General features: G+C 43.8%; 1 protein-coding gene across 2 annotated transcripts in view; it reads left to right on the top strand.

Moving 5' to 3' along the window:
- PKHD1 (PKHD1 ciliary IPT domain containing fibrocystin/polyductin) overlaps positions 1–24,832 on the top strand; it is a 975,887-nt gene that overhangs the window by 667,179 nt on the left and 283,876 nt on the right. For both annotated transcript variants that reach the window (XM_077489019.1, XM_077489018.1), the window contains one exon: positions 15,521–15,658. In XM_077489019.1, coding sequence (XP_077345145.1) covers positions 15,521–15,658 — 138 coding nt within the window. The remainder of the gene's footprint in view (positions 1–15,520; positions 15,659–24,832) is intronic.

The raw sequence follows: 24,832 nt of genomic DNA, 5'->3' as shown, positions 1-24,832 counted from the left end.
AAATCAGGGACAGTTTGGAGCTGTCCCTGATTTTGAGGGACTGTCCCTGATTTGGAACAAAGTCCCTCTGTACTCTCTCATGTGTCCCTCATTTTGGTCTTAATATGGTTTTATATAAAATTCACTATCTTTCAAATAGTGTTTTACAGTGCTAAACCTTTCATCCTAATTCTAAATGGCTGAATTTTTAAATGTCAAAAGCCAGTATAAAGGAATAGAAGTGGTAAAAAAAAGCACTTGTGGGTTTAACTATTTTTTTTTTAAATTCTCCTTTGAGGGGTGGGCATGGCATGGGGTGTGTTCTATGCCTACATACATTTGTCCTTGAGGGCTACTCCGCCATTTTTTGTCCGACTCACTTCAGGCCTGAGTCCCACTCCCATAGCTAACTGAAGAAGAAGCTGGGCAGAGCCCTTGGCCAGCTTGGCAGGAACCAACAGCTAATCCAACTAACCAACATGCTGACCTGTAGGCAAATATAAAAGTAACAGGTTACCACAGCTTTGTATTGATTAATAGATCAAATATTTTAAAGATCTAGGAGTATTTAGTTTCATTCAGCTTGACTTGTTCTGCAATCTTAAAGATGTTTCATAGTTTACCAAGCCACTCTTCAGTTTCTAGAGTGTCAGGAAGATACCCCAGCATTTATATTCACACCTTAGGATATCATCCAATCACTGTGGAATGTGTAAATGTTGATAGCTCAAGAACAAGACCGGAAATGTGAAAGCTGTGATGCCATCCTGTCCTGATTACTCCATAGTTGGTGTTAAGAAGCCTGCATAGGTCTCAGTTTCTATCTTTCATTAAGTTCTTGGACAATCAATATTTACATATTCCATGGTGATTGAATAAAGTTGTGTATCTTCCCGATACTATATACCAGCCTTACTCAACCTTTTCAAAGCAGAGGAACCCTTGAAATAGTTATCTAGTCTCGGGAAACCCCTGCTAAAAATTTGAAATCTACAACTCATAATACATTAGTTTAATGGTCAGTGGGAAGAATGGTCCTTACACGTGTGGTCATTGGGAAGAATTACCTCCTTACAGAGAGCTAAAAAGATCAATGGTGTCAGTGGGAACTTATCTGAGAGGCAGAAATGGCCCAATGCTGAAGGAACCCCTAGCAACTTCTGGACTAACCCTGGTTGAGAATCACTGCTCTATACACTAATAACTTCTGAATGTGACTGACAATTACTAGATATATCATGACCTGGAAAAATTATACCCATCACAGACACACCATTAAACATATTCCATGTATTCAGTGTCTTCCATTCCCTATACTGTAGGGCTGGAGTATGAAAGGAAGAAGAAACACAAGGAGCCAATCAGCTAATGTAATGACAAGAAGCATACTGGTAGTAAAAGAAAGCAGAGTGAAAGAGAAATGATCTAATAAGTGTACTGTATCTCTTTTCACTGTCCAGTAACAGACTGGGGCAAGTCCAGGATGACCTGGGCTCAGTGGAGGTGCTGGCCATCAAATGAAAACAAATATATAAAAATAGGTGAACTATTTTGACTGAAGGTGAATATTGCAGGTTATTATTTTTGGCTTTAATGTATAGACAACAGTTCATGCTGTTTAGACTGGTACCCTAAAATGACAGACCGATAACTTAAAGTGACTGCTATTTTTAAAATGTGAAATGCATTGCTTACAAGTCAAGCAAGGGATGCATGCTTTCTTATTCTGCTCACACTGCCAAACTTCTTGATCAAACAACTTCAGCATTTGATAAACCTTTGCATTCAATACTGTGCTCTGAGGTTTCCTACTCTAGCCCATATATCACTGCATGATACAGAAGAAATTATAAGAGAGGGGGGGGGGGGGGTCAAAGCATCAAATACGCACAATGTTTGTTGATTGCTGAAGATGTTTCAGTAAGTTTCTTTCTTTAACTAAGGGGTGCTTAGACTGGTAGTATAGCTGTTTTTGAGGGAGCACTGATTTTCACATTTTAAAAATAGAGAATAAGTTGGACATCTAGTCTACAAATTTCTAAGCAAAGGGCCGGTTTACGTTCTTTCAGGCTTTAAAGGGGGAGGACTCTGGCCAATGGGTGGAAGAAAATATATTGGAGTAAACAATGCCCCATATTTGGTATTAGGGGGAGGAATAGTGCTCCAGTGTTGTTAGCTGTCACGACCGTCCTGGCGTCCCGATCGTTTATGGGAGATCTGCCCACAGAGGTCCAATGTTGAGAACCCGTCGTTTCCCTTTAGCGCGTGTTAACGCGAACGGACGCACGCGGGTGCGTGCCGGTACGATCAGGCGCACGCGGGTGCGCGACGTGGCGAACGAGCGCACGCGGGAGCGCGGGGTCACGAACGGGCGCACGGCCACCCGCGGGGGCACGCAGACCCGTCGTGCGACCGCTTTGGCACCCTAAAGGCTTCTTAAGGACTCGGTTTCCACTCCCCTCTTGCTGTCCAGTCTACAGCGTGTTCGGAGATTCTGCTTACCAGTTACCTGTTACCTTGATTCCTGTGACCCGGCTTGTTCTTGACCACGTTTGTTTGCTGCCTGCCACCGACTACCTGCCTGTCTGACCACGTCTCTGCCTCTGCCCTTGTACTGTATTGCCCGCCTGCTGCCGACCCTGCCTGTACCCGATTCTGCTGCTGTCTACTGATCCGTCCGGATCTGCTTGTGCCTGCTGTTCCTGCCTTGATCTGCCAGTGTCCGCTGTCTTCACTGACGACCGTTGTCTTGCCAGTCCACCTGTCTGTGCCTGCTGTCTCCTGCTGACTGCTGTCCGTGTTGCTGTTTGTTATCCGGACCTGCCTTCACTTGCCAGGCACTTGTGCCCCCTGAACTTTCGAATCTCTGTTACCACCTCCAGGGGTTCTTGAGCCAGGGGCTACGAGGGGCCGCTCCCTGCATTCCAGGCTCATCCACCAGGTACGTGACAGTACTGGACAGCCATGTCCGAGCCTACGCAGGGAGCCTCCCCTATGGACGAGCTCTGCCGCCATCTTGCCGGCCTTACCCAGGCGGTGAAGAGTCTGCAGGAAGGTTATGGCCGACTGGAGGAACAAGTTCAAGCCCTGTCTGCGACCCCGCCAGCTGCCTCCGGGCTCCATGCCCCACCATCAGTGGTGATGATGCCACCCGAACCCAGGGTCCCTACTCCGGAACGATTTTCGGGCAACCGGAACAAGTTTAGAGCCTTCCGCAACTCTTGCGAGCTCTTTTTCGCTTTACAACCAAGGACCTTCTCTCTCGAGGCGACCAAAGTGGGGTTCGTCATTTCCCTATTGACGGACGAACCGCAGGCCTGGGCACACCGCCTTTTGGAGCGAAAGGATCCATCTTTAGACACTTTGGACGCCTTTTTCCTGGCAATGTCAAGACTTTATGAAGACCCTCAACTTGCTGCAACCGCAGAGGCTGCCCTACACGCCCTGCAACAAGGTCGCAGGCCTGTGGAGGATTACGTGTCGGAATTCCGACGCTGGAGTTCCGACACAGAATGGAACGACGCAGCCCTCCGGTACCAGTTCCGTTTGGGCCTATCTGAACCGCTGAAGGATGAATTGGCACGTGTAGGCATCCCAGAGACCCTGGAAGCCCTCATAGACATTTCGGTCCAGATCGACAGACGTTTAAGAGAGCGTCGCCAGGAGCGTTCCTCCACAGCCACACGCCCCGTCTGGATGTTGCCACGTGTACCCAGCTCGAGTCATGCGGCCCCACCTGCTCCTGCCACAGCCACACTGGATCAACCGGAACCCATGCAGCTGGGGCTACTCCGTCCGTCCCTGACACCTGAGGAACGTCAACGTCGCCGGGTTGGAAACCTTTGCCTTTACTGCGGAGGATCAGGACATTTTGTTCGCACTTGCCCAGCTAAGATGCGTAAGTGCCTTTTCATTCCATCTGTTCCCTTACCTGTGCTACCCAACAACACTACTCACCTGGCTGTCCCTGTTCTTTTACAGCTTCCAGAAAGGACTGTCCGGACTCACGCAGTTATTGATTCTGGGGCGTGTAGTGGCTTTGTGGATTCGTCCTTCGCTCTGAAGAACAAGATTCCCCTTCGGCCCAGAGAGAAGGGACTTTCAGTATTTTTGGCCGATGGTTCTACCCTTGAATCCGGACCAGTGACCCAGAAGACTACCCCTTTATCTGCTACCATTGCCGGGACCCACCTGGAATTCCTATGCCTAGATGTTATTAAGTCGCCACTGTTTCCCATCATTCTAGGCATGCCTTGGTTGAGAGCACACAATCCACGCATCGACTGGGCCACTGGAAAGATTGAGTTCACTTCGGACTATTGCCGTCAGCATTGTTGCCCCGTTGATGATAGAGACTCTTCTGCCCTCCTCTGTTTGGAAACAGACGCTGAGACCCGACAAGCTGTACCCAAGGACTACCACGATTTCCTGGATGTATTCAGTAAAAAGGGGGCTGAAACCCTACCACCCCACAGGCCATACGATTGCCCAATTGAATTACTACCTGGGGCAGAGATTCCCTTCGGAAGAATCTTCCCCTTATCTGAGTCCGAGCTGGGTACCCTGAGGTCCTACTTAGATGACAACCTTGAGAAGGGATTTATCCGACCTTCCACCTCCCCGGCAGGCGCAGGAATTTTCTTTGTTGAAAAGAAGGACCATTCCCTACGCCCGTGTGTGGACTATTGGGCATTGAATAAAATTACCATTAAGAATCGCTACCCCCTGCCACTAGTACCCGAACTTTTTCAGAGACTTGGTTCTGCTAAAGTCTTCTCCAAGCTGGACCTTCGGGGTGCCTATAACCTCGTCCGCATCCGGAGGGGTGACGAATGGAAAACTGCCTTCCGTACCCGCTTTGGGCACTTTGAATACCTTGTAATGCCGTTCGGACTGTGCAATGCTCCAGCCACATTCCAACATTTTGTCAATGACATTTTTAGAGACTACCTTGACTTATTCGTAATAATTTATCTTGATGATATTCTAATCTTTTCCTCCACTCTAGCCGACCACCGAGAACACGTCAAGAATGTCCTGGCTCGTCTCCGACTTCATGGCCTGTACGCCAAACCTGAAAAATGTATCTTCGAAAAACAGAGCATCCAGTTTCTTGGTCTGGTTATTTCCGTAAAGGGGGTGGAGATGGATCCCCAGAAGGTCTCTGCTATCCAGGACTGGCCTGCCCCATCCGATAAGAAGGGAGTTCAGCGGTTCGTGGGGTTCGCTAATTTTATCGTAAATTTATCAGGGGATTCTCCTCTATCATCTCCCCTATCACCGGATTGACCAAACAGGGTCAGAAGTTCCGTTGGACCCCCGAAGCGCAAGAGGCTTTCAAGACTCTGAAGGACTTGTTTGTTTCGGCTTCCGTCCTAAAGCATCCTGATTCCGCTCTACCATACATCCTAGAAGTGGACGCTTCAGAAATAGCGGTAGGGGCGGTGCTCTCCCAGAGACAAGGGCCCAAGTCCTTGCTACACCCGGTTGCCTTCTTCTCCCGTAAACTGTCCGACGCAGAGAAAAATTATGATGTCGGTGATCGTGAGCTGTTGGCGATAAAGGCAGCACTCGAGGAATGGCGCTACCTTCTTGAGGGCGCCACCCACCCGATCCTGGTTTATACAGACCATAAGAACCTAGAATACCTTAAATCAGCAAAGAGGTTGAAACCACGTCAGGCCAGATGGGCGCTCTTTTTCTCTAGGTTTTCACTACACATTACCTACCGTCCAGGATCCAAGAACGTCAAGCCCGACGCCCTGTCGCGCATGTACGGCCAACCAGAAAGTTCTCCATCTTCGGACACCATTCTCTCCGCGGGGAGCTTCCTCCTGCTCCAGGGGGATTTAGTATCTCAAGTTAAGCAGGCCTCCATAGGCACTACTCCTCCACCTGGCTTCTCGCTGTCTTCTAGCGATGATCTTCTTTGGTACGAGGGCAGGATCTTTGTCCCCCAGGAAGCACGGACTTTGGTTCTGGCCGCCTGTCACGACCACCTATTGGCCGGCCATTTTGGGGTACACAAGACCTTGGAGCTACTCCGACGCTCGTTCTGGTGGCCTCGAATGAAAGATGACTGCAGGAAATATGTTGAGGCTTGTATCATCTGCATCCGAAACAAGAGCAGTAAGTCAAGAGCCTGGGGTCTACTGAAGCCACTGCCCGTTCCTGACAGACCATGGAGGATGATCTCCATGGATTTCATCGTCGAGTTACCCCCTTCAGAAGAATACTCTACGATTTTCGTCGTGGTGGATAGGCTTACCAAGATGGCCCACTTCCTACCCATGAGGGGCACCCCTTCAGCCACAGAGACGGCCAAGACCTTCATTAGGGAGATCGTGAGACTCCACGGCATCCCCGCTAATATCACATCTGACAGGGGGGTGCAATTCACTTCGAGGTTCTGGAGAGCGCTCTGCGGAGCGCTGAAAATTGATCTCCGCTTATCTTCAGCATATCACCCCCAGACCAACGGCCAGACCGAAAGGACGAACCAGACGCTGGAGCAGTATCTAGGCTGCTTCTCGTCTTTCTCTCAAGACGACTGGGCCCCGCTTCTACCCTTGGCTGAATTCGCCTACAATAATTCAGTGCACTCCGCCACCAAGCAATCCCCATTTTTTGCGAATTTTGGCTTCCACCCACGGTGCCAGCGGTGCAGGAGAACCTCAACTTCTTCGAGACAAACAACAAGCTTTTGCAAGAAACCTTGACCAAGTCGCAGGAATATAATAAAGAGGTATTTGATAAGAAAAGAAGGGGGGAACTGGACCTCAAGGTCGGGGATCAGGTCTGGCTGTCCACCCTGAATCTCAAACTGTCCTGCCCATCCAAGAAGTTGGGGCCGAAATTTGTGGGTCCCTTCCCAATCGTAAGAAAGCTGAATAGTGTGGCATTCGAGCTAAAGCTTCCGGAGTCTTTTCGGATTCACCCTGTTTTCCACGCATCGCTACTTAAGCCTGCAGTTCCAGATTCTTTTTCCGATCGAGTTACCAATCCTCCAGAACCCGTGATGGTCGATGGGGAAATCGAATTCGAGGTTGAATCCATACTTGACTGCAGGAAGAGACGGAACCAGGTTCAATTCCTGGTTAAATGGAAGGGGTACGGGCCTGAAGAGAACTCTTGGGAACCAGAATCCAATATCCACGCGAAAAGACTAATTTCTGCTTTTAAGAGATCCCACCCAAATATGGCACAACTGGGCATCCGGAGGCTGCCCCTTGGGGGGGGGGCAATGTCACGACCGTCCTGGCGTCCCGATCGTTCATGGGAGATCTGCCCACAGAGGTCCAATGTTGAGAACCCGTCGTTTCCCTTTAGCGCGTGTTAACGCGAACGGACGCACGCGGGTGCGTGCCGGTACGATCGGGCGCACGCGGGTGCGCGACGTGGCGAACGAGCGCACGCGGGAGCGTGGGGTCACGAACGGGCACACGGCCACCCGCGGGGGCACGCAGACCCGTCGTGCGACCGCTTTGGCGCCCTAAAGGCTTCTTAAGGACTCGGTTTCCACTCCCCTCTTGCTGTCCAGTCTACAGCGTGTTCGGAGATTCTGCTTACCAGTTACCTGTTACCTTGATTCCTGTGACCCGGCTTGTTCTTGAGCACGTTTGTTTGCTGCCTGCCACCGACTACCTGCCTGTCTGACCACGTCTCTGCCTCTGCCCTTGTACTGTATTGCCCGCCTGCTGCCGACCCTGCCTGTACCCGATTCTGCTGCTGTCTACTGATCCGTCCGGATCTGCTTGTGCCTGCTGTTCCTGCCTTGATCTGCCAGTGTCCGCTGTCTTCACTGACGACCGTTGTCTTGCCAGTCCACCTGTCTGTGCCTGCTGTCTCCTGCTGACTGCTGTCCGTGTTGCTGTTTGTTATCCGGACCTGCCTTCACTTGCCAGGCACTTGTGCCCCCTGAACTTTCGAATCTGTTACCACAACCAGGGGTTCTTGAGCCAGGGGCTACGAGGGGCCGCTCCCTGCATTCCAGGCTCATCCACCAGGTACGTGACATTAGCAGTGGGAGGAATAGTGCCCCATTGTTAGTGTCAGTGGGAGTAATATTGCATCATTATTGGTGTCAGTGGGAGGAATAGTGCCCCATCATTGGTGTCAGTGGGAAGAATAGTGGCCCATTGTTGGTGTCAGTCGCTGAAATGATGTCCTATTGTTGCTGTCAATGGGGGTGAATAGTGTCTCACATCAGAAGGAAGAATAGTGGCCCAAGGGCCAGGTACAGATTAGCAAGAGGCCACATCTGGCCCCCAGCCTGCAGTTTGGAGACCACTGATCTAGATCTTCAATGAATACCTGATGAAAAACAATTTACTGTAATCTCTAATGATGGGAAGTACCCACAATGCTCCTGGTAGAAGCCATATAGGCCATGAGGTCTTTGCAAAGGCTTTATGTCACGTGAGGGAGATCAGGAGCAGTCGTTTTTTATTATTAATGGAAGGGAAAGGGCTCTTGAATTGACACATCTAGATGTTTTGATGTTAAAATCCAGGGGCCCTATTCAATTTGCTGCTGTGTCACTTAAATTTTAAGGTTTGTGTTCCTTTAGGTAACTTATGCCTTTGGAATTCAGGCTGTCTTCACTAAAGCTGAGCAATTAGAGAGAGGGATTATACGTTGTTGTACATGACAAAACTCTGAGTATACAATTTTATGTATCTGCAGGAAGAAACATGACAGTCTCTAATAACGGAAAGGGGGGTAGGAGTTGTTTTATTGTACTTGACTTCTTTTTATTGAAAGAAAAAATAAACAGTGTCAAAAAGTAATACACAGGCTTATATAAACCCTATGTCACTAATAATCATACTGTACAAACCCTTTACGTGTGTTGAGATTTAAAGCAATTAACTTGACTAAGAAATTGCAGACACTGCACCTTTACAAATTTGTCTTCAATACCAAACAATCATTTTACCCCACCCAGTGACCAGATGACAACTTTTTATTTTGCAGTCAAATTGCCATAGTAGTCATTAACTATACATGATACAGATATGAAAATAGATACAAAAAACACATTATACATGATTAAGCAGAACAACCAAAGATAACTGACCTCCTTACAGGTGTAAGATCTTTTGAAAGACCATTTTATAATCAAACCAACTGTTTCTGCTCCCAGCCATTATTACATTGCCTTGTGAGCAATTTACTACCAATATACTCCAGATACAGCCTAAAAGAAACTTCCATTTTACTATTGTAACCTTCTTTGGAAAGGAACACAATATCTGAGTTGTGCCCAAGCCATTATTGATCATTTTTTCCTACAAGTACCACCTTCAAAGACCCCAAGACACTTGCCTAGCTGCCATAATAGTTGCAATAAACAGAAAAGTGAGCATTTGTCATAAAGCATTACCCAGGGTTGACATCAGGGGGTTTTGAACTATTGCGATATAAGGATACATCAGATGTCATCATCAGATGACAAGAAATACAAAGAACATCATTTTGCGGGGAAAAATGATTGGATCATGAGAGGGAGGGTGAGGGAGAAACTCGCTGGTAAAAGCCAAGACAAGACCTCCTGCTGTTCAGCTTGCCAAGACACCAAACAACATAATTCTGCCCTTCCAATCATATAAGGGTCTACCCCTTCTTGCATATATTTAACCTTGATCTTACCTCAGCCTCTATTGCAAGTCCTAGTCATGTCACCTTTCATTTAGCTTAACTTTACATTTAGCTATTGTGCCCCTTCTTGGTTATACCTATACTCATTCACATGGGGGGGGGGTCTTGTTAAAGAGGGCTTCTAGATTCCGATAAACCCCCACAACCACCTCCCAGGGTTGTGGGGAAGAGTTCCTTGTCCCCATCAACAAGGGGACAAGATGCTTTGGGGAAGAGCCCCACCCTGCCCCAAAGAACCCGCCCATATTGAGGCATTGTGGCCTAGTATGGTTTGGGGGGGTGCTCACTTGACCCACCCCATTTCCTGACCTGTGGGGTTGTATGCTCAGATAAGGGTCTATTATGGAGTTGGGGGGGGGGGACTCTGTGGCATTTTACCATACCAAAGGGTCTGGTATGGATTTGGGGGGAACCCCATGCGGTTTAAAAAAAATGTAATGCCGGGACTGATTTGTTTATATTCTGCTGTCAGCGGGGTATTCGGCTGACAGCAGATGAGTCATTAGACATGTGCATTAGTTTTCGTCCGAATGCATTTTCGTCCGAATTTCAGCTATTTTTGTTTTCGTTTTGACAAAGCAAAGAATCAAAAAAAAAAACATCCGACATAAATAAATGCTTTATTTTCGTTTTCATTGTTACAACAGTTTGATATAGAATAGGAGATTCGACGTGACTCTGACAATAACAATCTGTGTCTAGAGAACCTGTGGTCGAATGTGCCTAACCTTACCTCTATTAGTCCAAGATTATATAGAGAAAATATTCGACAGAGAAAAAAGATTTGACAGAGAGAAAAGATTCTGCAAGTTACTGTCCTAAAAAGTGTTTGGGGACCCGGGTCCTGCCCCAGGGGACATGTATCAATGCAAAAAAAAGTTTTAAAAACTGAAGTTTTTCGGGAGCAGTGATTTTAATAATGATTAAAGTGAAACAATAAAAGTGTAATATTCCTTTAAATTTTGTCGGGGGGGGGGGGGGGGGTGTCTATAGTATGCCTGTGAAGGGGCGCATGTTTCTGGTGCTTAGAACTGTCCCTGCACAAAGTGTCATTTATGCAGGAAAAAAAGTCCTTTAAAATCACTCGCAGCTATTATGAATTGTCGGCTCTGTAATACAGAGAACACTCATTGAAAGTCATTGATAAAATAAATAAATAAATAAAAAATAAATAAAAGCGTGGGGGTCCCCCAAATTCAATTACCAGGCCCTTCAGGTCTGGCATGGATATTAAGGGGAACCCTGTGTCAAGTTTAAAAAAAATTTGATGTGGGGTTCCCCCTAAATATCCATACCAGACCCTTCAGGTCTGGTATGGATATTAAGGGGAACCCCGCGTCTAATTAAAAAAAAATTGACGAGGGGGTCCCCTAAAAATCCATACCAGACCCTTTATCCTAGCACGCAACCTGGCAGGCCGCAGGAAAAGAGGGGGGGACGAGAGAGCGGCCCCCCTCCCTCCTGAACCGTACCAGGCCACCTGTACCCTCTTACCATTTCAAACAGGGGGGGAGCGGGATATGGGGGTCCCCTTGTTAAAGGGGGCTTCCAGATTCTGATAAGCCCCCCGCCCGCAGACCCCCACAACCACCGGCCAGGGTTGTGGGGATGAGGCCCTTGTCCCCATCAACATGGGGACATGGTGCTTTGAGGGGTCACAGACCCCCAAAACATCCTCCCAATGTTGAGGGCATGTGGCCTGGTATGGTTCAGGAGGGAGGGGGGGTGCTCTCTCGTTCCCCCCTCTTTTCCTGAGGCCTGCCAGGTTACGTGCTCGGATAAAGGGTCTGGTATGGATTTTTAGGGGGACCCCCACGTCAAATTTTTTTTTATTTGAGGCGGGGTTCCCCTTAATATCCATACCAGACCTAAAGGGCCTGGTAATTGAATTTGGGGGACCCCCACGCTTTTTTATTTATTTATTTGTTTATTTTATCAATGACTTTCAATGAGTGTTCTCTGTATTACGGAGCCGACAATTCATAATAGCAGCGAGTGATTTTAAAGGACTTTTTTTCCTGCATAAATGACACTTTGTTCAGGGACAGTTCTAAGCACCAGAAACATGAGCCCCTTCACAGGCATACTATAGACACTACGAAATTTAAAGGAATATTACACTTTTATTGTTTCACTTTAATCATTATTAAAATCACTGCTCCCGAAAAAACTGCAGTTTTTTAAAACTTTTTTTTTGCATTGATACATGTCCCCTGGGGCAGGACCCGGGTCCCCAAACACTTTTTAGGACAGAAACTTGCAAATTAGCCTTTAAAATTAGCACTTTAGATTTTGAACGTTGGAGTCCCATAGACTTTAATAGGGTTCTAAAGTTCACACGAAGTATGCTATATGCTAGCTCCGTCGAATCTTCTTTATACATTCGACAGACACCAAAAGCCTTCAAAGACAGATTCGACCATAATTCATGTGGATTTTCGGACGAATGCAATTTTTTAACGAAAAACTAAATAAATAAAAACGAATTTCGGGAGTAAGTAAATAAATTTTTTCGGACGAAAACGAAATTCCGAAATGAAATATTTTACTCTGCACATGTCTATGGGTCATAGTTGTTAAGGATGTGGTGGTCGGAAGGCCATCCGCTCCTTAACAACCAGCTATTCCTCACACAGCAATCGCACCGATATTTCCTATCCGATTCGAATTCAAACCCATCTGAAAAGTTGGAATTAGTTCAAAAATGAATAATCGAAACTAAACGAATTCCAAAAAACAAATCAATGAAACAAAATTAGTAACATAACAAATCTATCCAAAATGAAACACATTTTTCTGTTCTGCACTACTGTTCTACTTCTAATGATACTATATCCATCAGCAAATTCTTGAATATGGTCCGTTATCATTTCTTTCAATCATTTACATACTATTGATGTTAGACTGACCGGTCTGTAGTTACCAGGTATAGCTCTCAACCCTTTTTTTGAATGTTGGTACCACATTAGCTTTTCACCAATCAGTTCATACTATTGCAGTGAGTAAGCTGTCCTAAAAAAAATAGGAATAATGGTCTGGCTATGGCAAGTTCTTTGATGACTCTCAGGTGTTTTCTAGTCTTCTTTGAACACTGGTCTTTATCAGCCACAAAGGTGCATTCAATATACTGTTATCAACATTACTGTCTTGTTTTTTTATACCCCCTTCTTTTCATTTGTATAAACATATCTATTTATATGAAAATGGTAAAACACAAGCTGGCTGCAACCAGTGAGGTTTTGAAGTTTTTTTTGTGCAATCACAACATGGAACCAAGGTATAGTTACTGACAATGTTACTCACATGTCATCTGACACACCAGTTTTGATTTCTTCACCTAAAAAATTCATAGGCAAGATTTATGTTAGTTGACATCATTTACACGTAGACACCATAGGCTTCTTCGAACATATATTTTAGGGTTTCATGCACCCAGTGTTTTTTTTCATGCGGAGGGTCGGAGTCTACCTCATAAGTGGGCCTTGCCTTTTGATGCAAGGTCCACTTTAATTTCATAGCAGTTCGCATTTAACTGTATAACAATTTACCAAAATTCACCCCTGTGATTCAAATGAAAAAGTGGAAAGGGGAGAACTCTCCAGGTAGTTGGTGGTTAAACCAGCCTCCAAAAAAGCTAACCTCTCATCAAATGACTCACTCCTTAAAGATCTTTACCAGTCATTGTCTTTCTTCTCTCCTTATGGCACCTGTTACCCAGATGTGATACCTACCTGTAGGCAGTTGCAGTCTACTTTCTCCACTGCATGTGATGCTCTTCTGCAGTGACACTGCAGTTGGAGAGGAAGTCAGCAGGAGCAGAGCTCCTCTATTGTTTCCTGAGTCACTGGGAAAGCTATCCAATTGGATGCTGCCACCCCATGTGATTCTAGCAGCCATCTTGGGTCAGGCAGAGCCTTTTTATATCCCTGGCTTCCAGGTTTGGTGCACATTTGATGAGTTAGCAGAGTAGGGACAGACACCCCGCCTGGTAGGGACAAAACCAGTGGCAGGGAAAGGTTCCTGACAAGGAGGGAATGAGTAGGGCCCACAAATTCACTGGACATTCTCCTGCTTGGGCACAAGACGTCCAGGCCACATTCTGCCCCTCTTAACAGGGACTGTCGGTTCGGCTGAATACTGCTCTCTGCAGACATTTGGACCTGTGAGTGTTCCCAGCTGGATTGCCTTCCCACTGGGTTATTTGTGAACTGTCTTTGCATTATTTCAATACAAGTTCTTTCATCGCACTAGAACTGTGTGTATTATTACCAGCACTTGAAAAGACATTATAGGAAACCCGCCTGTTAGTTCTAAAACCTGTTTTGTTTATGTTAGCTGCAGAAATTTTGACACACAAATTTTACGCACATTTTCAGCACTGATAGCTTGTGTCATGTGTATTATTCACTCTTCGCACCAGAAAATTTTGTTACTCACGTGGAAAAATTAATTTATCATGCCCCAAAAATGAATAGGACTTGATGCATTAAAACTGAAGTTTAGTTACAAATATTTTGTTCTCTACAGCTTTAGTTGTATTGCTTACCTGTAATGAAGTATGTCTCATGTTATGCTAGCAGCTGGATTCTGTAGAAATCTTCACTGCAGAACTGCCACGTCCTCTTCCATGTATTTATTGTATTTCTTTATACAGAGTTGCATTCATTTGTGTCTTTTCTATCTGGTTGAAGTTTGACTTTAGGGCATTTGTCAATGGGCTTTTGCTTGCTTCAAGCAGGTTTTGTACCCTTTCACACTGAGGCAGGTGTTTTAGCACTAGAAATAGCACCCGTAAAGCGCCTGAAAACTCCCTCCTATTCTCTGCAATGGGTGCTTTCACACCCGGGCGGTGCACTTGCAGTATGTTCAGAAAAGTTCTGCAAGCAGCATCTTTAGGGCGGGTTGGGAGCGCTCCCGTATTGGGAGCACTCCCAAAACACCCCTGCTCATTGAAATTAATGGGCAGTGCTTCCGAAGCGCCTGAACACAGGAGTTTTTAATCCCTTAAAAGTGCCCCCTCTAGAATCCGAAAAGTGGCACAAAAGCACTGCTTAAATAGTGGTAAAGTGCTGCTAAAACGAGCAGCGCTTTACCACCAAAGCGGCCCCAATGTTAAAGGGATCTTATACAAGTCTTTGGTAATGCAAAAACCAACTTGAGGCAAGGTAAAAGCAGGTCAGAAGGAGGTCAACTGCAAGCCAAAGGAACCTGTCTGTGAATTCTGAAGGAACTCAGAAATGTCTCAAACTGATCCCATTGACATAAGCTTTAGGTCAATCCCTACACACCCTTAATCACTTACCCACTGGGCACTTAAACCCCCTTCCAAACCAGACCAATTTTCAGCTTTCGGTGCTCTCACATTTTGAATGACAATTACTCAGTCATGCAACACTGTACCCATATGAATTTTTTGTCCTTTTTTGGCCCCTTACTCTGATCTGTGATCAGCCAAGTCTCATGGACTCACTGATCAGAGCGTGCCGCGTGCACCCCGCAGCTTTGGCTGTATTTCGCCTTTAAGCTGTTAAAGCGGCCTCTTATGGTCTATTATCTCTTGTGATAAGATTGCTTGAAAGACAGTTTAGTACACCTTTTGTTTTATTGCAACATAAAATGGAATAAATGCAATAAAATGGAACCCCATATTGTACATTATCTCTTTGCCATCTTTCTTGTTTTATTTTGTGGTCTATACTTCTCTTTATTACTCTTCCCTTGCTGTTCTGTCTGCCCTTCTAACTTTCTTCAGCAAATTATTATTTGACTTCTAATAAAACTGGACTGCACCATGGACATTTTAATGATCATGCCATGTGAAGGGTTGTAGGAAACTGCTTATGTGTGAAATGAATTAATCGTCTTGTTCCTTTATCCCCAGACAGAACTGTCATCGTTGATATTGCTCTGCCTCCACTTGGTGGCCTCTATGTCCTCGGAAATCTGGAGTTTCCTTCGCAATCTAGTAATGTTTTAAATGTCACCTGCATTCTTATTTCTGGAGGGGAACTAAGGATTGGTAAGTGTTAATAATTATAAATGCACCATTACAGTTTCTTTTATAATCAACCTTAATGTAGATCAGAAGTTGAAACTAAACAAGAGCGTAACACATTGGTATGATGCTGTATTGCTAGTGTTAAGCATCAGCTCACACCAAATCAGAGAGTCTAAAGAAGGCCATAGATTGTGTGATTTTCATTCCTGAAATCACAGGTTACAAGAAAGGAAATCATTTGATTCCCCCATTAACACAGTCAGTGTTGATGTGGGAATCTCTCCTGCAGAGCTATTGTGTTCACCTGACAAGGTTACGGGGAGCCGTCCCTGCTGGGAGAACACAGCGATTACTACTAGTAGCTAAACAGGCTTTCTTTTTTTCTTATTTTTTTTTTTGCATTTGTCGAACGGATATAGCAAAACTCTTCCTATGGTATATGTGACAGTGACTGCTTATTTGATGTCTGAATATAATTTGTATCTGTTCACATGGTGGTATTCTGATGAGGATCTTCTTGTGTACTTTTGTGTTGATCTACCATTTTTGTAGAACGTGCAGGTACACAATGGTTGGCTCTCTGGGACTTTTTGGTCCATTTGTACTAAATATGGGTTGGGTTAGTGCTGGGATCTCTTCCTGTTGGACACTACTCAAGGCTACCTGTCTTCTTTTGCTTTATACAGTACATAGCAGGGAACATTTGTGCCTTTTTACTCTGACATAATTTCAGTGAAGTACAGATGTGGTGAAGGCACTTCTATTTTTCTTCTTCTTTTATGAATTGGACGCAGATAATTTTAATAATGTCTACAAATGTCTGTAAGAAATAACACATAAAATCATTAATTCATTAATTCCAAATCATAGTTATATTATTCCTAGCAAGGTACTATGGGATATGTAGTCCTTAGAAATTGAAAGTAAACAGCAAAAGAGCAGCTGCAAAGCATGCAGGAATTCCAGAAAGTCGAGGAAAGTGATGGCCAGCAAGAAGGCAGAACTCATAGCATGAAAGAAGATTTTCCAAGTAAGCTCATGTTAGATTGTCATTATTAACCACTTCAGCCCTGGAAGATTTGGCTGCTCAATGACCAGGCCATTTTTTGCGATACTGCACTGCGTCGCTTTAACTGACAATTACATGGTCGTGTGACATTGTACCCAAACAGAATCAACATCCTTTTTTTTCCCACAAATAGAGCTTTCTTTTGGTGGTATTTGATCACCTCTGCTTTATTTTTTTTTCGCTATGAACAAAAGAGCGACAATTTTGAAAAAAACACAATGGGAGTTATTTACTAAAGGCAAATCCACTTTGCACTACAAGTGCAAAATGCACTTGAAATTGCACTGAAAGTGCACTTGGAAGTGCAGTCGCCGTAGATCCGAGGAAAACATGCAACGAAAATGAAAAACAGCATTTTAGCTTGCACATGATTGGATAATAAAATCAGCAGAGCTTCCCCTAATTTCAGATCTACCCCTCAGATTTATAGCGACTGCACTTCCAAGTACACTTTCCGTCCAATTTCAAGTGCACTTGTAGTTTGCGCTTGTAGTGCAAAGTGGATTTGCCTTTTCGTAAATATTCGCCAATATCTTTTACTTTTTGCTATAACAAATAACCCATTTTTTTTCAAAATGTTTTTTTTTTCCTTGGTTTAGGCCGATATGTATTCTTCTACATATTTTTGGTAAAAAAAAATAACAATAAGCGCATGTTGATTGGTTCAAGCAAAAGTTATAGCGTCTACAGAATAGGGGATAGATTTATGGCATTTTATTATAATTATTTTTTTTTTTTACTAGTATTGCGGCAGACAAATTGGACACCTTTGACACATTTTTGGGACCATTGACAATTATACAGTGATCAGTGCTATAAAAATGCACTGATTACTGTATAAACGGCACTGGCAGGGAAGGGGTTAACACTAGGGGGCGATCAAGGGGTTAACTGTGTTCCCTAGTGTGTTTTCTATGGGACCGTATGGGACTGTCTAGGAGGAGAGAAAAATCGGTGTTCATACTTAGTATGAACACACAATCTGTTTCTACTCCCCTGAAAGGACCGGGATGTACGTGTTTAGACAAGCACATCCCGGGTTTTCGCTCTGTCATGAGCAATCATGGGTGCCCGGCGGTCATCGCGCCCGGCAGGCACTCATATCGGCTCCGGGCACATGCTGCAGGTGTGTGCGCCCCTAGTGGCCAAAAGACGAAGCGACGTAAGGTAACGTTGTTTCGCCCAGCCGTGTCATTCTGCAGCAGTAAAACTGCAGCGACTGGTCAGCAAGCAGTTAACTATTGTTTGTATTGTTATTACAGTGTTGATGTTATAAAACAAAAGTACATGCTGTGACTATAGAACTAATAAAAGGCCAAAAATCGATCTATCTAGCTATCTATCTAGCTATCTATCTAGCTAGATTTATCTATCTAGCTATCTAGCTAGCTAGCTAGATTTATCTATCTAGCTATCTATCTAGCTATCTATTCATATATCTAAATCAATACATGGCTTTAATCTATGAATGGAGACTACAACTCTTCTGGACTGTAGCAGTGTAGTCTGTGGTCATGATTTTTTATTAGGTGTTTATTTCAATCATATATAAAACAAAAAAAATGAAGAAACGTACAGCCATTGACATCCCAGTATGAACAATGGCAAAAAGACTATGTTGATCCATAGTAAGCATAAGTCTGTGCTCGCTTTAACAGGTGGTCCACTGTGCTCTTTTTATCTTGAGCAGCTGCCCCTAATACAGAGTTAGGTCAGCTATGACACAGACAGCGGAGCTTCGGTAATAAAAAATTGGGAGAAGTTATTGCCCAAACTCTTCCAACTTCCACATCACAGCACCTGAAGCAGGTGCCTTTCCTGCCTATGTCTTGGCCTACCTCTCATGCACCCTGATGCTCAGTCCTTGGCCTGTAATAAGTATGAAAATCAAGATGAAAGTAAGAGCTATATAAGCCTTGTATGCTTGTTGATGGTCAGTGGCTCAGATTAATGAAACAGAGGATCAGCATCTAGTGTTTTCTGACTAGCAGGGGCATCCTCTCAGGAAAATATTTCTTTAAAAGCAGTGCTTGGAGATTTGTACTATTGAGCTGTGAATGGACCCTCTTGCCATGCAAACTATGAACCCTATTTGGAAGAAAAGTGAAGCCTTGCTCTTGGAACCAACTTGGTGGTGGGTTTAGTGACAACTATAGCCTGATTGCCTTCTGAAGGCAGAATTTCTCTTCTGTTCTTTGCTATTCCCCTAGGAATAAGAAAGCTTTTCGCCAACTCGGAGACTTATCAACCTACACCATTAAAACCCATTGATTTCTTGCAAACTTATTTTGATTCTATTTAAAAATTAGCCCCCTGGAGTCTGATCTTCTGAACTGTAACAAAGGGATTCTTCTTTTTTTAGGTCTGCATGTTCCAGGCCTCAGAGTTGATGCTTGGCCCCCATCTGTCCTTGTCTGTTTGTTCAAAGCCCTCAGGGATTTTCCTTTCAATCCATCTGTCCACATTCTACCACACCCTAAAGAAATTCCAACACTGCAGATAATGAGGTATTTTTGGTAAACAATTTTAATGGAAATTGACATTTCTATTGGTAAATCCATTCTTCGGCCTTGTGGCTCTCTTTCCACGTATATGTCCATTGCAGAACTTACCAATCAGGCGCGGCTAACATATGACTCTACGACTTAGCATCAGACCTGTCAGGCTATGTTCTGTCTCATAACTCAATCATCTCAGCTGACGTGGAAAGCCAAGAGCAATATGAAATGCCTCTGATGTGCTTATAATGACAGTTCAACAGTTTTAACTGTTGATTGTCTTAATTATGTTCAGTTGGCTTCATTTTCTCCAACTGTGAAAAGAACATGAATCATAGTAAAAGTCGATATTATTCTGTGGAGAACCACATGTTTTTGAGGTCCAAGATCAAGGATAGCCCATGATTCGAGGCTTCCAGTAAACTAAGCACCCTGCCAGTAGGGCCTTGAAGAAAAAAACCTAAGCACTCTTGCCGAGAATCAAATAAAAATGGGTGTTAGGATTTCGATTTCCTGTTTTATTCTTAAAGTTTCATAAATGGGGATAGCAAAAAAAGGTGATACACAATAGGGCCACAATCTTGTGGATACTCAGTCTTTACACCTACATATAAAGCCGGTAGTCATGTGGACATTTATTGTGAAGGTTATGATAAATGCTAGAGCACACAAAGACATTTTTACACAGTCATTCTTGCAGCAACAGGAAGGTCCTTGTCGGTTCCAGAATGCCTGTGCACAATGTCAGGTCCATGGAGATATGTTTTGATAAATTTGGTTTGGAGGAAATTGAGTGGCCTTCTCAGAGCCCTGGCTTCAACTCTACTGAACACATTTGGGAGGAATTGGAATGCCAGCTGAGACTGTGAGCCAAGTCGTCTCATCCAAAATTAGTACCTGACCTCGCAAAGCTCTTCTAGTTAAATTGGCACAAATTCCAATAGATACTTCCCCTAAAGAAAGTTGAGGCTTTAGGGGCCGCAGTAGTTGCCAAATCCATAATAATGTCCATGGCTTTGGAATAGATGTCTAACAAGAATATATAGATGTGATAGTCAGGTATCCACAAACATCTGGCCATATAGCCCACGTTGTGTAAAATGCAAGGGTCATCCTTAAAACATCCCCTTCAGAGACAGCAACTTTTTGTCTTTTTGTTTACATTTCTTTGGAAAAATAAGGCCAGGCATCCATAGACCTGAACGGCAGTCAGATGTGCAGTCCTCTGCATTACCTATTGGATCAATAAACATGCATACCTGCCTAAAGGTAAGGGCTGCTGCTGCTAGATGCTTCTTATCAAGGTGAAAACAGGCATTCTAACAGGATCAGTCACTATTTCTGCTGGTATCTGTAGGCTAGGGGTGTTTGCTGGTGCCCATAGACCTGAGATTGTCCACTGCTTTTCCTAAATACAGACAGTTGAAGAACTATCAACTTCGATGTATAAATACTCTTAGTTCATCCTTTAGAGCTGAACTCTAGGCAGCTATAAAACACAAACTTTATTACAGCTCTATATTCCTACAAATCATTAAAATAGTCATATTTGGTCGATGACACCAGCATTCTTTGCCGTCCCTTTCTTGACATTTCAGTTGTCTGAGTAGATGAGTTGCGTGGGTCTCCATTTTGATTCAGCAGGCATACAGCATTGTAGCTTTATTTAATAAATTGTTACTATGTAATTCTTTATCAACCCTTAGTTCTCCCTATTCAGCTCCAATTAATTAATTGTATCTAATATTCATGAATATTTACACTTTTTAAATTGTTTACTGGTCCTTAATTTTTTTTTGTGTTGCATTAAAGCGGAGCTCCAACCTAAAGTGGAACTTCCACTCATTGGAACCCTCCCCCCCTCCGGTGCCACAATTGGCAGCTTTCAGGGGGGAGGGGGGTGCAGATACCTGTATAGTACAGGTATTTGCACCCACTTCCGGCATAGATATCCGCAGAATCTGCGGGTATTTACGCCACTTCCTGCGGGGCCCCCGCTGTCTGCTGGGAAGCACACATACCCCAGAGACAGAGGGGACCATCCTTATTGCGCAGCGCGACTTGCGCATGCGCAGTAGGGAACCGGTAAGTGAAGCCGCAAGGCTTCACTTCCCGATTCCCATACCCAAGCTGGCGGCGGCAGCACCCGAGAGCCGATCGAGAGATCGGCTTTAGATGCCGACATCGCGGGCACGCTGGGCGGGTAAGGCCGCGTACACACGCGGGGACTGTTCGCTCAACTTTGTCCGCTGAACAGTGTTTCGGCGGACAGTCCGCTCGTGTGTGGGCTTTCAGCGGACAGTTTCAGCGGACAGTCTGCTGAACAAAGTTTTTCGGAAATTCCGAAAAACTGTCCGCTGAAACTTTGTTTCAGCGAACAGTCCCCTCGTGTGTAGGCTTGTTCGTCAAACTAAGTTCCGCGCATGCTCAGAAAGGATTTACACGCCGAAGTTTGCATTGCAGTGTATAGGACGTCGTTTTCTAGTCCCATCGTACGTGCCGTTCACGTCATCGCGCACGGTTTCAGCGGACTGTTCGTTCGTCGTGTGTGGGCAAGTCCGTCCATGCTAATTTTGAGCGGACTGTCCGCTGAAACTGTTTGACGGACAAAGTTGAGCGAACAGTCCCCGCGTGTGTACGCGGCCTGAGTGTCCTTATTTTAAAAGTCAGCAGCTGCAGTATTTGTAGCTGCTGACTTTTAAAAACAAAAAAACGGTGGAACTCCCGCTTTAAAAAAAAAAGTGCCAGATTAAAAAAAAAAAAAAAAAAAACAGACTTTATTTCATTTGTTAATGATTTTGCAATGCTTTGTACCAGAATCATAATTTTAGTGTCATTTTAACCACTTCAATACCTGGACCCTTTTACCCCTTTCCTGCCCAGCCCAATTTTCAGCTTTCTGTGCTGTCCCACTTTGAATTACAATTGCGCGGTCATGCAACACTGTACCTAAACTACATTTTTATAATTTTGTTCACGCAAATAGAGCTTTCTTTTGGTGCCATTTAAGCACCACTGGGTTCTTTCTTTTTTGCTAAATAAATGAAAAAAAAAAACAACTGGAAAAAAATGTCTTTCATTGTTTGTTATAAAATCTTGCAAATAAATAATCGTTCTCCATGAATTCAGGCCAAATTGTATTCTTCAAATTTTTTTTGGGTGAAAATAACCCAAATCAGTGTATATTATTTAGTCTGTAGGAAAGTTATATAGTCCACAAACTATGGAATATATATGAACATTGATAAGTTCTGGTGTACGGACGGCCAATCTAATTTCTTGAGGCTTACAAATGTCAGGACCAGAGTTCGGCAAAGAGTTAGAGCCGAGAAAAATTTGGCCTGCACATCGCCTGTTCGCTCATTTGGCGAACACCTGAATTTGCAGGGCACTATATCTATATATATATATATATATATATATATATATATATATATATATATATAAAATCAAATACGCTTCCACTAACTGAATGTCCTGCCTGCTTAATCTAACTGAAGCTATCTCTCTAACACTACACACGGCCACTCTGTAAGCAGCCTTATATAATGTGTCCCCCTGAGCCATGATTGGCCAAAGGTCAGGTGCATGCTTTGGCCAATCATACAGCAATGCACATGTGATCTCGCAGTGCATTATGGGGCGTTCTGCGGTTCTCAAATCTTCCCCATATGTTCGATTCATTTTAACACAAACGAACACCCAATGTTGTTCATACCAAACCCTTCAGGCCTAGTATGAGTTTAGAGGGGGACCCCATACAGTTTAAGTTTTTAACCCAACCGCTGCCCCATTGTCCACTGTCAGTTGGTGATCTCCGGCTGAGAGCTGAATGAGCCGGGGATGAGTCACTGGTAGTTCGAAAGTGGGCGGTAGCTGGAAGCCATCACATTTAGCAATAGTAGCAATGCCGCTGCTAAATGTTTCATTTTCCACCACAGCCGAACATCCATTTAGTCCAAACAAGCAGTATTCAGTCGGAAACATAGGTTCAAACCTTACTGACACCTTGTCCCTAGTAACATTTAATGTACATACAGTAATAAGGCAGAAATATTTATTTATTACTGCCTCTGCTTCCTAGTAGCACTACACACCAATTCTGCCCTAGGCTACGGGTATAATCATAAACTTTTAATTGCAGTATTAAAATTGTGTGCAATTGATTGCATACCTTGCTTTTTATTCTGTAAAATTCATAGCATTTTTTTATTTATGCATTTGTACGATCAGCAGGATGACCCCCCCCCCCCCCCCCCCCCAAACTGGGCAACTATGATTAATCACATATAACCGCATGAAGTAGATTATTTCCTCAACAGAAAATATCACAGAATTATGTGAAATTGTACTTTAACGAAGATGAAATTAATGTAGCTCTTTATTCATTAATCAATTTTTTAACACAAGCATTGTATATGTTTCTGTATTTTAGTGCTCAGAAAGGGAGAAGCAGCACAAAGAGACAATCAATTGCTCATAAGAAAGAGCAGAATGACAGAAAGATGAGCTTATCAGTCTGCTGCTTCTCCTCTCACTGCCCAATCATGGGCTGTGGGAGGGACAAGACCTGTACATGCTACTTAACAGCATTAGGGAAAAATCAGGTCATCTGTCCGTCCAACAGAACCGTGCTGTGGGGTGCAGCTCTGTAAATATCAGGACAGGATGGGCAAAAATGCAAATATTTGAAAAGCTAAAACAACTCCCATATATACATGTAGCTCTTCCTGTGCTAGACTATCAGTCTGTTGAGACCAATATTGACTATATATAATAACACTTTGATTTCCTGATCGTTCTTTGTATCACGCCCATTAAATGTCCCCACTTTACTTCCTTATAAATACATTTTAAAGGCTGTAATTTTATTTATATTAAATATCACAGTCATATTTTTTCCTTCCCAGTTAAAACTCATTTTTTCCAATATATGTTTCCACATCTGTTGTATAATTGATTTAATCCCCAACCAAAGGAATGTTGGAGTCTTATGCTGGACTTTAAATAAATCCCCCAAAGGCATACTCTGTCCTACTTCTCTCTCTCTCTCTGCTGCAATATCTGTTTGGAACATGGTCATGTTAATAAAAGTGTAAACATTGTTGAGATTAAGGAAGTCATAATCATTTTTACTGTCAGGCTGGTCAAAACCAACACGGTCTTATTAGCTGAGTGAATTAGAACGCATAGAGGGTATACAATCCCTTCTCCGTCTTTCCGTGAACATGTAATTAGTCATTTCTATTTGCAAAATAAATTATTTCAACCCTCTCTCTTTCATTTTTCTTTTCTTTTTTCCTTTTCAGTGTTACAGACAAAAAATGGCTACTGTATTAATATAAATGTTACACGTCAAAGGCATTAGCCAAGCTTTCGTCTGTCAAATATTTAAATATATAGGAATATTTTAGCTTTTCCTATGCCGGGTATGAGTTTATTTTATCATCCTGATGAGATGGCATTTAGAAAAAGGCTTTATTATACTGATTTTCTGAAATATGAACAGGCGTGTTATAATTAATGGTCACTTTTTTTTATAATGTAAATTTCAATCCACTAAAGCAGGGGTCTCCAAACATTTTAAGCAAAGGGCCAGTTTACTGTCCTTTATGTTTTAGGCAGGCT

This window comes from Lithobates pipiens, unplaced genomic scaffold, assembly GCF_037356315.1.
Source record: "Lithobates pipiens isolate NorthernLeopardFrog02 unplaced genomic scaffold, aLitPip1_a1.2 Scaffold_18, whole genome shotgun sequence".
NCBI classification, from domain to species: Eukaryota; Metazoa; Chordata; class Amphibia; order Anura; family Ranidae; genus Lithobates; species Lithobates pipiens.
Note: the sequence above shows the minus strand (reverse complement) of the source record. Positions and strands in the feature narration are given on the sequence as shown.